Source organism: Pediculus humanus, genomic scaffold (genome assembly GCF_000006295.1).
Source record: "Pediculus humanus corporis 1103172107764 genomic scaffold, whole genome shotgun sequence".
In the NCBI taxonomy this organism is placed as follows: Eukaryota; Metazoa; Arthropoda; class Insecta; order Psocodea; family Pediculidae; genus Pediculus; species Pediculus humanus.
This window is the reverse complement of record NW_002987362.1, coordinates 152,368-167,684: the sequence shown is the minus strand read 5'-3', so window position 1 is coordinate 167,684 and position 15,317 is coordinate 152,368. Positions and strand designations below refer to the sequence as shown.

Sequence of the window (15,317 nt, the reverse complement as noted above, 5' to 3'; positions counted from 1 at the left end):
CTACTATTACGATCAAGAATATAATTTTGAATCATTTATCCTACGCATAACCATACAAATAATAAATTAGTTAACAAATAACATAAGGAAAAACATGCACAACCACTTTCCAAGGAGACATTTTATGTAAGAGAAATTTGTCGCCAATTTGTTGACTATCAAAAAAAGTCGTTGTAAAATACATTTAACTGACACTGAACTTCAGTTGAAGTCCATCTTTTTATCTTATCTATTAAAATTTATGTATTATTATTATTATTATTTTTTGCACATTTATTCATTTTTACTTAAAAAAAACAATAATAATAATAATAATATTGATAGTTGTATCGGTGATTTTAATAAGTTTATTTGAAATTAGGTATTGACATTATTTTCACTACATATATTTTATTATATACATAACTAACGTTCGATTTAAATAAAAAAAAGAACAAAAAATTTATTACTTAATTTATTAACGGTGAATAATTATTACACGATAATATATACATATATAAACTTACTGCTTTTTTCGTTTCATTAACTTTATTTATTCAATAAATCAACTTTTTCATGTGTGTGTATAAGCTAAATATAGTTTTAAAAAAAAATGGAAAATTATTGAACTAGAAAAAAAATTTGCAAGTTTTAACTTGTTACAAATCACGTTGACAAGTTTTTGTTTGTATATTTCTCTTAAATCATTACACTATCACAAATATTTATTAATTTATTTATGTAATTAATTAATGTGAATTGATTTTTTTTTTTTTTAGATTGTAATTTTGTATTCGAGTTTCAACCGAAATGACCACAAGTTTAAATTTAATGGATTATATAAAAACTATTATTATTATGAATAGAACACTGGAAATGTTTGAAATGGGATAATTTATATAAGGAAAATATTATTATGACAAAGGATTTTGAGATTAATAACAGCATTTTTTTTATAAATAACTTTATTTATGTGCTTCTCACAATTTCATCGAAAAAACAATTTCAGGTAAATTATTATTATTGACACAAAAATTTTCTTTTTCTTTTTTTTTTTTTTTAATTAAATGAAAATGCAAAATGAGTGATTGATTGATGATCATTCCATCATAACCTGCTAAATTAGTAATTCAAATGTGAATTTTTTTTTTTTTTTTGTTTCTCGTGCTGTAACACACAAAGCAACACACATTTAATCGTAACTACATTCTTAAAAATTTTTTTTTTTTTTTTGAATTATATATATATATATATATATTCTTATTTAAAAACAAAAAAACAAGTATCATTAATAATAATAATATTATTTGAATTAAAAAAAACAAAAGAAAATATAATAATAATCTTTTGAATATGATAAATTTTTTCAAAGAAACAGAACACATATTATAAATACATAATAATTATATATATATATATATATATAGTTTTGGAACAGTTTAGAATATTATTATTATTATTAGTCTTTAAACGAAATCATTATTATTATTATTATTATTATTTTTACTTATTTAAGCATATAAAGCTTGAGTAAATTTTAGTCAATCAATTATTTATGTTTATATTTTCCTTTTAACACAAGCAACAAAGCCTTTCGATAATTGTCGATTATGCAATGTAATCAATCGATAAACATTTTTTTTTTTTTTTCGATTACAGATTATAAAGACAGAGAGAGAAAGAGAGAGAGAGAGAGAGATAGACGACGACAACGTTCGGCGAACAATGTAAATATCTATAAACTACATTCAATAATAATAATAATAATAATTTGCAATAGCAAGAATTTAAGAAAAAATATTACAAATATCGAATAAATAATTTTGGAAGGCAACTTTTAATTTTATTAAAAAATTTTTTTTCTCTTTTTAAATTACCTAAAACAGCTGGTATTCGATAAAAGTAAAAAAATAGATTACTTTTGTAGAGATTAATAAATAAAAAATAATGATAATAATAATAATAATAATAATAATAATAATAATTAAAAAAAATTGTACAAAAATGACACAGCATGCGATAAAAACAATTTTTTTTTTAAATTTTGGCGAATTATTAACATGTAATTTTTGTTTTTTTTTTGGCACTTAGGAATAAAATTTACCAACTGACAACTTGCCAATTTGGTAGGAGTTCGGCAACGCGAATTGACGAATGCCTAGACATGTTATAGACGAGGGTTTCACCACCGGCAAGTATGGCTCCCCAAACGCCGAAAGTACCATAGTCGATTATGGAATGATTGCAAGCCGACATTGTGGCTATGTCTTGTCCAGGTCCAGTTATACCCGGTATGCTAGCCACGTAAACATCTTCATCTGGACCTCCTAGATGACTTTTACACCAATCCGGATCGTCGCTCACAACGATGAATACGGTATTTTGATATTTTTTTCTAAAATAATTCATGGCCGTGTAAAAAAAATCTTCGGTTGCTGCTTGCACGTGTCTCGTTCTCCATAAATAGTATATGTAATCCGTTCTTCGAACGTGAACTCCTACGTACGTTAGATTTATTCTATTCTGTGCGGCTTCCAATAGGATTTTTTCTGCCGTTTCGGATAGTTTACGTTTGAAACGAAATTCCTGTCGTATGTCATCTATCCAAGTTAATACCGTTTCGGGTAGTATGACGAAACGTGGTAAAACAATTGATTGATTCAATCGCGTCCAATGATCGGGTAACGTTACGATACCCTTCCAATCGATTCGACAATGAGCAACGTGTCCCAAATTCGGTACCGTGAGATCAACAAACACTTCTTCCAGGGATTTTAACAAACATCCCGGTACGAAGGGTTCCAATCCCGTTCGTCTCGCCACGGCCCAAACGGATGCATATTCCCACATTTGATTCCCCAGCCTTCCACCTTGCGTTACCGTTACAATCCCATCTCTCGGACATTTTCTACGTATTCGCGGACGCAAAGGTTTCAAATTAACCGAGCATAAACTCTGCTCGTATTCGCCCAGGAGTTTTCGTAAACCGTTTCTTTGTGGTACTACTTCGTAGAGTGGAAAAACCGTTACGTGAACGACCAAAATAATAACGAATGCTAATATAATGGCTATGCCCAAAAGGTTTTGACCCGGTCTTGCAGCCGTAACGAATCTTCTTCCGTGGCTCAGCCTATTTTTCGTATTACGTAAATCACGGTTCGAAGTGCATGACAACGTTGACCTATGTGAACTGCTCTCATTTGTTATCCAGGCAAACATCTGCTATCGTGTATCATAACACATATTATGTATACTTCACTCGGATTTATTTATTATTAAGCTCTCTTTCCGGCACCTGAAAATCATACATTTTTTTCCCTATTTATTATCATAATAATAATAATATTAACATTATGTTAAAATATGGAGGAAAAAAAAATAATAACACGCACCAGGTACACTTGTTGCTTTAAATCCACATCATTAAATACATGTTTAACCTTCATATCAGAACAAAATCGATAGAGTAAAATTTCATAACTTTTATCATAAACAGTTGAGTTGAAATAATCATGACGATCATCTCATTCTTAAATCGTTTCGGTTTTACACCACCTCCTCCAATAAAATCTCATATCGAACGTTGTATTTTTCTAGAAAATTTAGGAAAAAACTAAACGAAAAAAAAAAAAAACGAAAAAAAAAAAAATTCACGGCGGCGAGTTTAATTCCGGTTTAATGGTCGTCATGGCGGACGCCATATTTGAGCTTTTATCGATTTTTTTTTGGGTTGTGTCTCCCCCTGTGTGTGTATGCGTGTGCGTGAGGGTATCTCTGATGTACGTTTTGGTGTTGCCATCTTTTTTCTAAATTGTTTTATTTTAGTTTTTAATCGTGCGATGAGATGTCAACATCAGTTTTAAACAAACAAACTAAAAAATTATTATTATTATTATTATTGTTATTATAATAGGAAAAGAAATTTTTTTTTTTTTTAACGGAAAACGAAAAACAAAATTCACGATATTAATAATATTATTAATATCGATCGATCGATCGATGAATCGACGATATATCGAAACGCGCGTACTCTTCTCTCACCCGTTAGAAATTTTATTTAAATTTTCCTGATGACGTCATCATTATTTTTTTTTTCTAAATTGAAACGCCTCATGCACGCTCCGTTACTTATCAACAGGTTTTATCTAACCTTTTTTTCCTTTTTTTTCATTCCATTTTAATATTTTTTTTTTTTTTAAAAAAAAGGTTCAAATATTTGTAAGTTTTGTACGTATAAACCTTTGAAAATTTTCATTTTTCCTTTTTTCCCCCTGTTATATTTAGACGTGACGTCAAAAAAGTTAAACGTTAATAATTTAAAATTTAATTTTTTTTTTCCCCCCGTAAAAAAAAAAAAAAAAAGTTTTGAAACTTTTTAATAACGCGAAAGGTTAAGAAGGAAAAACAATATGTAAAATTGAAAAAAAAAAAAATCGCACTGTAATAGCAGACGACGAACGATTTTGTGACGTCATTTCATACAAAATCTGGAACGTAATTTTTTTAATTGTTTTCATTTCTTCATCGTTTCGAATTAATTTTTTTCTTCTCCGGGGGGACGGGGGGCGAGGGCGAGGGCGGAGGTGCAGGGGCGGTGGCGGAGGGGAGGAGTGAGCCGACATCATTGAATAATGACCGAAAATTTTTATTTATTTATTTATTTTTTTTCGCGATTTTAAACCATATTGAAGTTTGAAAAAAAAAAAAAATTTTTTCTTTTTCTCGTCGTCACGTGTTTTTGAAAGATTTAAAAAAAAATTTATATTTGTAATATTGTTGATTTATAATTTTTTTTTTTTTTCGGTGCGAGAAACGGCCATTTTATTATTATCATTATTATTTCGGAAATTCGTTAAACACAAAATAAATAATTAATGATTTTTTTTTTCTCTACCGTCGCCATGGTCGTATCTCTTTACGACGTGCGACGGACGCCATTTTGTTTTTTTTTTTTAAATCGTTTTGATGACGTCATTAAAAAAAAAAAAAAAAACAAAACAAACGTCGTCAATATCGTTAGTTATCATTATCGTGAAAAACTTTCAAAAGAAAATAAAAAACAAATTCCACGTGACTGGACAAAAAAAAATTTTTTTTTTTTCTTTTTCACGTTGTGACAGATGTGAGGAATTTTTTTCGGAAACTTTTTTTTTTTTTTTTTAAATTACCTCCGGTAACTCGTTACGAAATAATAATAATAATAATAATAATATTCGTTCTTTTTAACAAAATATAAATGATGATGATGATGATGATGATTGCGAGTAATTTTTTTTAACCGTCGAAAACTCATATCAATCACGGATTGATTGTCAAAATAATGAATGCATTACAATCATTCGTAATTTTAATTATTATTATTATTATTATTATTATTATTATTATTATTATTATTATTTTAAAGAGTTTTCCGAAGGGAGGAGCGGAAGTAAAGGAAAAGCTTGAAAACATTTTGACAAAATTTTTCTCGTTGCGAACAAAAAAAAAAAAAAAAAAAAAAAAATTACCAAGATGTCAAAATGCCAATAAAACGGGGGGGGGGGGGGGGAAATAAAATTGGATTTTCTTTACCATTGGGATATTTATTTCCGGTTTAACCACCGGATGTTATTATACATTTTTCACGTATGAATTTGTGTCATTTTTTTTATTATCATCATCGATACAAAAAAAAAATGATTTCTTTTCAATTTTTTATTTTTATTTTTAAATGTCGATACAGCCACGACAACAACAGCAACAAACCGGAAATGACGATTACGTTTAAGTTAACAAAAAAAAATTTTATTTTTATTATTTTTTTTTTTTTTTTTTTTAGATGAGTAAAATTTAAAATAATAAAAAGAAGAAAAAGGGAAAAAGGACAAAATCACAACAGGAGAAGGAGTAACAACAACAACAGCAACAGCAACAGCAACAGTGATGGATTATTTGAATTTATGACCCCCCAACTGTGACATAAAATTGTAAGAAATATTATTTTTCATCCTAACGTCAAAGTCTTTTCATTTTTTTTTTTATTGAATTGAATAAAAGGAAAAGAAGAAAATTTTAACAATGGGTATTTACTCGGGGGTTTCTTTATGTATAAAAAAAAAAAAAGAAAAAGAAAAATGGATGACGAATGAATGAATGAATGAATGAATGAATGAAATTGCGACACAACAATTGTAAAATATTATAAAATGTTTAATGGCTTCACTTTCTCTCTCTCTCTCTCTCTCTCTCTCTCTCTTGTATTATAATATTTATTTTTTCATTCAATTTAATTCGTTCGTTCGAATATGATTATTATTATTATTATTATTATTATTATTTTTTTTTTTTTTTTACAGTTGAGTGTCGGAAAATTCGATATTGAAATTATTAAAAAAAGGAAAAAATTTTCCGTATTTTTTTTCTTTGCTGCTGGAGAAAAAATCATGGCGGAAATTATTCGAATTGATTATTTTAGTTACCGAAAAAAATTAGTCAAAGGAAAATGTAAAAGGAAAAGAAAAAATGAAGGAGGAGATTTTATAGCTGGAGGCATTTTTCTTTTCATTTCCATCAGAAATCTTTGTAACTTTTTTTTTTTTTTTTTTTTGTGTGCCTTTTCCCACTTTTCCTCCTCCTCCCCCCTTTTTTTTATCATTTATTATTATTATTATTATTATTATTATTTTCAGCTGGGAAAATTTTTCGAAAAAAAAAAAAAAAAAGAAAAACTTTGAAAGAACAATAAGAGGAAGAAGAAGAAGAAAAAGAAGAAGGAGAAGGAAAAAAAGGTTGATACCAAATTGAAACCCTTGGGAAACCATCCTTAGGAAAAAAGGCAATTGAAACTATCCTACCACAATTAATTATGTTTATCGTTCCAGGAAAATCTTTAAACCGCCATTATTATTATTATTATTATTATTATTATTATTATTAGTAAATTCAATTTTTTTTTTACTTTTACTTTTTCCCTCGATGCCGAAATGATGAATATTTTCTTGAAATTTATTTTTTTTTTTTTTAGGTTAAATGAAAAAAGAAAAAATTTTCCCGCCATTTCAAGATAACGAAAAAAGAAAAAAAAATTTTACATAACATATTAAATATTATTATTATGTGAATGTGAATGTGAGGGAGGAAAAGGAGGAAGAGGAAAATGTACGTAAAAGGTCAAAATCGAAAAGGAAATGATTATGGAAAAAAGAGAAAATGGAGGGGGACATGAGGGGGGAAAAAAATGAAAATTTTTTGAAAATTCATTTTTTTCCTAATGTAAATTCCAGTTTTTTTTTTTTTTTTTTTTTTTGTATTTTATTCACGTGGAAAATTTTTTTTTCTTTTTTCCGATTCAAATGATTTTTCTTTTTTTTTTTTTTTTGGAAAAAAGAAATTTTATTTTGTTCAGAAAAAAAAAAAGGTACGATAAAAAAACGATTGTTCAGTTAAATGTTCTCTTATAACCTTAACAATAATTTTATTTTTTTTTTATTTTAGAAAATTAATTTTTGAAAAGAAGAAGAAAAACGAATTTGAAAAAAAAAACCGTTAAAAAATTTTTTAATCTCTATGATGAGAAATTATTACAAGGGGAAAATTGTCGAACTTTTTTAAAAATATCCGACGGTTGGTTTTGTCGACGTTTTACTCATTGGAAATTTTATTATTCAAAATGGCGAGCGAGTAGTGACGAGTATGGTGACGTCGTTTAAAAAAACAACCAACAAGAACAAACATTGTTTGTTGTTGTGAATCGTTTGTAGTATTCGGGAGAAGGGAAAAAAGGTAAAAATATTTTTTAAAATTAAATAATCATCATCATCATCATCATTGTTTTTTTTTTTTTTTTCTTTTCTTCTAACAAACAAACGGTGATGGAAATTTGTTTTATTGAATACGTTTTTCTTTTCGTAAAAGAAAATCTTTTTTTCTTTTTTTTTTTGTTTGTTTATTCGTTTGTTTGTAAAGAACAAAAAAAATCGATGGAAAAACAAACAAGTTTAACAACAAAAGAAATTAAGTAAATGAATTTGAAATTTTAGAAGAAAAAGGAAAAAAAAAAAAAAGAAAAGAAAAGAAAAGAAAGAAAAAGAAAAGTTTTAAGTCGAAGATTCATTTCTTCAATATTAGTTTTTTTTTTTTTTTTCCTCTTCGATTTTTTTTCTTTTTTCTTTTTTTTTGTTACTTTCTCCAGTTTTTATTTTGGAGTCTGTTAATACTTGATAAACTCTGATTTTTCTTCTCCCTTCTTTCTTTCTTTCTTTCTTCACAAGAAAAAAAAAAAAAAAAAAATTTTTTTTTTCTTGTAAAAACCACTCCTACCAACATAATAAGTTTAATTACACATTGTGTGATAGTTTCCTCCTCCCCTCCCTCTTGTTTTTTTTTCCCTTCTTTTCCTTCCCTTCCGTTTCCGGTTTTGTTTTCCTTTTACATCATATAAATATTTACATTTTACTATTTAATTTTCGGTATGTAAAGGTTTGGTTACGTTGCAATTTTTTTTCTTTTTTTTTTTTAACCGGATATGGTTGTTTTCCGACTTGCTTACCTTTCTCTTGTATTTTTAAATTTTTAATTAATGCCTTTCGGTGTTGTCCACGTGCACGCACACGCACACGCACCCCATTTTTACAAATCAAACATTTTTCACTTTTCATTTTTATCATAAATTGTGTTTTTCTTTCCGGTAAAAAAATTTTTGATTAAAAAAAAAAAAAAAAAAAAAAATTCCAAGTGGGATTTTTCCAAAAGGAAAATTTGTAAATTCGGGTGTGGGGTGGGGTGGGTGGGTCGAGGGGAGGGTAGGGTAGGGTAGGGGCAAATATTAATTTCCATTTGTAAATTTTTCCATTTTCAAATTCAAATATAATCAATGGATTTTATTAAAGTTTTTAACCGGAAATTGGAAAATTATCGTGTAAAATCATTGAATTTTAATCAAGAGAGCAACAACAACCGACATCCGCCGACATTACTCGGAAAATTTATGTTTGTCTTACGTAATAATTAATTACACGGTTTGATTCAAAATCATTTTTATTTAATGTTTTAATAATAATCGAGTGTATGTGAAAAGGGGGGGAGGGGGTGGGGAAGAAGAAGAAGGAGAAAAGTTGGAGTTATATAATTTAAAAGTGTTTAAGTGAAAACTGTGAAAACAATCGGGAGTTAAATGAAAATTTTACCTTTTTTAAACTTGAAAACTATTAAAGGTTAGAAAAGAACAAAACTTGGGAAAAAAGGAAAAGAAAAAGAAAAGTTTCGACTAACGTCTTAACTAACGACAGTAACTGTTATTATAACAAAAGGAAGAAATTTTAATAACTAAAAACTGTTGTGTAAAAAGGAGAGAAATAAACTTTTTTTTTTTTTTTGAAAATCACCGCAAAAATTATTATTTTGAAAAAACTTGAAAACGCGACGCCATATTTAAATAACTGGAAAAAGGAAAACTTTTTTTTAAAATCGAAAATGGCATTTTTTTTTTCTGTTGGTTTCTTCTTTTCACCGGGTAAAATTAAAGAAAAAGAGAGAAATGGGAAAAGAATGGAAGAGAGAAAGAGGAAAAAAACCGATGATTTAAAGAGAGAAGGATTAAGAATAAGTGAGGATAGAGGAAGAAAAAGAAAATCAGAGAAAGGGAAAGAAACTCACACACACAGAGAAAGAGAGAAGGATAGATAATAAGAGAAGAAAAGAGAGAGAACGAGAGAGGAAAAAAACTCAATGATTTCAAGATTTAAAGAGAGAAGCATTAAGAATAAGAGAGGAAAAGAGAAAAAGAAAATTAGAGAGGGACACACATACACACAGAGAGAAGGATAGAGAATAAGAGAAGAAAAAAGAGAGAGAGAGGAAAAAAAACCAATGATTTCAAGAGAGAAGGATAAAAAAGTGAGAAAAAAAATCAGAGAGAGATGGCAACACACTCACACACCGAGAGAGAGAGAGAGAGAAGGATAGAAAATAAGAGAGGGAGAGAGAGAGAGAGGGAAAAAAGGTTAAAAAAAAAAAATTTTCGAGTGGATTTTTCTGACGAAACCAAAAAAAAAAAAAAAAAAAAAAAAAAAAAAAAAAAAAAATAAGGAAGAAAGTAAAGGAAAATTTTAAATCGAATTAGGAAAACGAAAAAAAAAATCATCATTATCATCGTCATTATCATCATTATTATTATTATTTTAAACTCAGATAATTTATTATAATTAAGTCAGATTTAATTACAATATTAATCAAACCAATTAAGAATTAAAAAAAAAAAAAAGAAAAAAAAAAAATTTGCCAAATACAAATGCTATTACATTACAATAATAATAATTACAACGACGGGGTAGTAAGGAGTAAAAGGGAAAGGGGAGTAAAAAAAAAAAATAAAAAGTACAAACGAGATTTTCCAGGTTTTCCAGATGTTCGGGGTTCGACATTTTTGCCAAACTTTTTTCCAACTTAAAAAAAATTTATTTATTTTTTTTGTTTTTTTGTTTTTTTTTTTTTTTACATCGTTTTCACAAAAATAATTTTATTATTATTATTATTTATTATTATTATTATTATTATTATTATTATTATTATTATTAATTATTAATTATTATCATCATCATCATCATCATTTTTTTTTTTTAAATTTTTTTTTGTTAATTTTTGAAATTTTTTTTTATTTACGCGCGAAATTTTTTTTAAAAATTGAGGGCGGAGAAAAAAAAGGAGGAGGAAGTGAAAGAGCAGAAGACGGAAAAAGAAGGAGGGGAGAGAAAGAAAGGGGAGGGAGGTGTTTCCGTTTTGTCAGAATTTCACGAATCGGACGTGACGTCAATAAAAAAATTTTTTTTTATATTTTTTTTTCTCTAAAATTCGATAAATAAATAAATCAGAAAAACAAAAAAAAAAAGAAAAAGAAAAAAATTTGACGTCATTTCCGGTTTGTTTTTTTTATTTTTCCGGGGAGTAGTATTTTCTTTTTCTTGAGGGTTTTTTTTTTTCAGTTTTATTTTTATTGTCATTCGATTCGAGTAAAATTTTCTTTTTTCTTTCTTTCTTTCTTTCTTTTTTTTTTTTTTTTTTTTGAAATCAAGCAGACGAAACACGACGATAATAAAAAATTCGCGCGCTTTTTTTAAATTTTTAAATATATATATATAATTTGTTAAAAATCATTTACATAATAACAAAAAATTAAAAGAAAAAAAAACGACCTACACACTTTTTGTTAATTATCATTATCATTATTACTATCATCATCGTCATCGTAATAATAATAATACTAATAGTAATTTTTTTTTTTTTTTTTCAGATTGAAATTGACGAGAATAAAATTTTTTTTTATTAATTTATTGTCCGTGAATTGAATCCATTTCCGGTTTGAATTAATCATCACCGTTTGACAAGAGGACGGATTTATTAAGTGCTGGATTTGCTGGATTTGGTGCACGTACTTGTGCACGTGTAAGGTATATAATTTATTTATTTATTTATTTTATTTTATTTTTTAAATAATTTCCCGTCGGAAGTGACGTCTTCTACGGCTTAAATCGTAAAAAATTTATTCAGCACTTAAAAAATCGATTTTTTTTTTTGTTAATTATTATTATTATTATCATTAATTAAAAAAAATATCTCATGAAATTTTATCGGGGGGTAAGGGGGAGGGGAGCGGGGGAAAGGAGCAAAGGACAAGGAAAAAAAAAAAAAAACTTAATTACACGATCAAATTCTTATCACACGATCGAGACGTTAATTCAAATTCACTATTATTATTATTATTATTATTATTATTATTATTATTATTATTATTATTATTATTATTATTATTATTAATATTATTATTATTATTAATATACAAAAAATCACTGGAAACTAATTTTTTAAATAACGTTAATTTTAGTGTTTGTTACTATTATTATTATTATTATCATTATTGTTATTAATTATTATTATTGTTATTGTTATTGTTATCATTATTATTATTATTTAATTGATAATTTTAATATTTGACTTGTTGTTGTTTTGAGGTTCGTCGTGTCCGACTTCCGCCTTCGTATTTCCGTTTCCGTTTTTGATTTTTTTTTTTTTTTTTTTTACCTACCATTTGAAGTATTTTTTCGGACACGACCTCGCACTTCCGCACCATTTGGTTTCTAAAAGTGGGGGGCAAATCCTTCCTCCTCTTCTCGCATGTTTCACAACTTGTCTTCTCCTTTCCATTTCTCCGATGCCGCACGATTTGCTACAGCTTCCCCATTCGCTCCATTCGGTTACGTGGCAGTCTCTTGGAGGTCCTAAATCAATACAAAAAAAAATTTTTTATTTATTTGTTTCCTACGAGAGACGTCGACGCGTTCGAACGTTTTATTTTTTTTTTATTCCCCGAACGGAGATGAATCCGTTCGATACGATGTGAAAAATTTTCAATATGGTACTACTCACTATATTTTTTCATTTTTCTTAATTTATTATGTTTCTTGTGTTGTTCTTTTTTATAGATTTGTACAATGTTATTGATTATGGCATCTTTGTCGCCTCTTTCGACGGCATCCGGTGGAAGGTACGTGATGGGCAACGTCGTCGACGACGCTTCCGTCATCGACGTCATCGTCATCGGTTTTTCCGACGAAGACGACGACGACGACGATTTCAACGTTTCATTGACGAAAGGAGTTCCTTGCGTCGTGGTCGTAGTAGTAGTAGTTGGCGATTTGAATTTGACTGTTTTCATTTCTTCTTCTTTTCTTTCTTCTTCTATTTGTTCTTCTATATCGTTGTTTCTAGAATTTTCCGTCACTTCGTTTTTCGTTAGAGTTTCGACTTTCATCAATTCGAAATGATCTCGGTCTTCGGAATGATGAAAAACTTCGCTCAATTCGTATTCTTTTATCTGCGGGGAGAAGGGGGGGGAAAAAAATTCATTTACTCTCTATCGTTAGTGTTGTTAATAATGAACTGGTTGTAATAAAACGTGCGGGGGAGGGGTGGGGGGTGGAGCGGGCGCGTGGGTGCGTGTGGTCGAACGGGAGGGAGAGTCATTTCAAAAAGTTATTTTGCGGTTTTTTTTTTTTTTTTTTTTTTTTATTGGTGTGTGTAATCGATGAAAAAAATTTAGGGAGATGGAATTGGGGGGGGGGGGGCAGGCGAGAGGGTAGAAGGAAAATTGGAGAAAATGATTTATGAATGGCATAATAACAAAAGCTCGTTTAAATGACGGATGAAATTTTTTTTTTTTTGGGGGGAGGGGAAGGAGGAACGATCTCCCTTACATGATTTTTTTTTGAAGGGGGTGAGTGGGAGGAAAGAGGGGGAGAAGGAATAATGGTTAAAAATGAAATTGACGCTTTCGAATTGATTTTGTATAACATCAAAAAAAAAAAAAAAAAACGTTTGGGGGGTCGATAATTTTAACCGCAGGATTTTTACATTTCGAAAAACATGATGAATTTTTAAACTAACGTTAAATCCGCTCCTCGAACGGTTAAAATCAAAAAAGAAAGAAAGATAAATTAAGGAAAAGTTTAAAAGTAGGAGTTAATTGTTATTAAGGGCTAAAAGTGTTAATTACTTTCTTACCTTTATAAATTGAAACGTTCCGATGGGTGGTAATTTTTTCATGTAGGGATAAAAAAATGATCCCGCAGGATGTGAGGGATACCTCGCCGTGATTTTATATATTATCCCTTGAGGTTCGGTCGGCCAATTGGGTGCGGTGAAAGTGAAACCGTTGTCCGTGCCCGCGTCCATGGGATCGGCATCGATTGTTATGCTGTCGATCCAATTGCCATCGACGCAAAGGTTAAAACTATCGATTCCGATAAACCAATCGGGCGACGGTACGATTCGCGACATTATCGAAACTCTCGAATGATTTCCGTCGACGAAAAATTCGGATTCCGTACGACCGGATCCCGTCGCGATCGGAGAAGCCGTGAATTCGTCATAAATCCCATCTTCTCCCTGACTCAATTCTTCCAAAATGTCCGTTTTTCCCGTTTCTGCAAATATTTTGAGTCCTTTCGATGCCTTTTTTCCCAATCTGAACAATTCGAAATTCGAATCGTGGGATCTACCTGTAAAGAAAAAAAAAAAAATTTTTTTTAAATCGAATTGAAATTTTTTCATGCGAAAAAAATGGTTTTTTTTTAGGTAATGTTGGTAATCCATCAATTTTTTTTGCCTCCCCCCCTCCTTTCTCTCTCTTTAAAATCTGTAAAAAAATCATGTAAAATTAATAGCTTAAATAATAATTGATTTTTGTGTGTAAGAAATTTTGAAAAAACTCAACGGACTCCATTTAATAATTGTGTGCTTTTCTTGATTATAGGTAGTTGAGGTTAGGGCAACCTTTGGGCAACATCTCGCGTTCCTCGACACGACTTTCCGCTTCGCAGACCTTAAAGACGAAAAGAGGAAAAGCCCGGAGTTCGACGGCGTCTGCTCAAAATTTCAAGTCAAGGAAAAGAAGACGCCTGGAGGAAGAGGAACGAAAAGTTTTTACAAAGTGGAAAGCTTCGTCGTAGGAAAGAGGAAGGAGAAGACGATTACGACGATCTGTATCTCTATCTTTTGTTTTGCCATTTCCCCCCCCCCATCAAAAGACCGGAGGCACTCCCGAAAGGGACTGCCGAACGTCCTGGGAGATGCGTTCTCATCTTCGAGGCGATGACGGAACGAAGATTAGGGCGAATTTCCCTCAAAGTTAATCGTGTAGAACGTTCTGGCTCTACAGGAGAGGGTAGACTGAAATGTTGGTTCTATTCTCACAAGAGTCTCCCCCCTCCTCATACAAAGCCACGCTCTTGCGACATGCCCAGGAGTTTTAGTCCACACTCCCTCTACGGAGGGGTTAGTGCGAAACTGCATTTCTCTTGGGTAAAAAGAAAAAAAAAAAAACTCCTGTCGTACTAAATAAAATAATATATGTAGTTTATTAATAAAAAAACTTGTAATAAATTAATTTCTGTAAAATTGTATTTTGCTAATAAAAGTATTAAAAATACTCGATTGTTTGTATCTTATTTTACATCTCCATTTTCTTACCTTTTATCCCTGATATATATTTAAAGAAAATTTTGCCATTTTTTTAGTTAAAAATAAAAAAAAATTATAAATAAAATCCACTGTTCCATTTTATTTTTTATTAAAAAACCTCCTTGGATCTTATGTTTTACGGATAAATCGGAAAAAAATTCGTCGATTAAAAATTAAGTTAAAAATGACCGCGAAAATCCAACGTTTACGATTTATTCTAAAGTAGGTCGACCTTGAATACAAGGCCATTGGTTTTACATTTCAATTTTGTGAAATTTTTCATGGTCACGATTTTTCAACCAAGGTCGACCTTGAATACAAGGCCACCAGTTTTAAAATTTTATTTT

General features: G+C 29.3%; 2 protein-coding genes across 2 annotated transcripts; both read right to left on the bottom strand.

Annotated features, from left to right (window-relative positions):
- Positions 1 to 2,079: 2,079 nt before the first annotated feature.
- Positions 2,080 to 3,289, bottom strand: Phum_PHUM354220 (Galactoside 2-alpha-L-fucosyltransferase, putative; the record flags this gene model as incomplete). The annotated part of the gene is made up of 2 exons (XM_002427876.1): positions 2,080 to 3,198; positions 3,275 to 3,289. 2 exons carry the CDS (start codon positions 3,287 to 3,289, stop codon positions 2,080 to 2,082), a joined length of 1,134 nt encoding a protein of 377 aa, XP_002427921.1.
- An 8,744-nt stretch (positions 3,290 to 12,033) lies between these two features.
- Phum_PHUM354210 (f-spondin, putative) lies at positions 12,034 to 14,061 on the bottom strand (the record flags this gene model as incomplete). Its single annotated transcript, XM_002427875.1, has 3 exons — positions 12,034 to 12,230; positions 12,379 to 12,826; positions 13,513 to 14,061. 3 exons carry the CDS (start codon positions 14,059 to 14,061, stop codon positions 12,034 to 12,036), a joined length of 1,194 nt encoding a protein of 397 aa, XP_002427920.1.
- Positions 14,062 to 15,317: the final 1,256 nt, after the last annotated feature.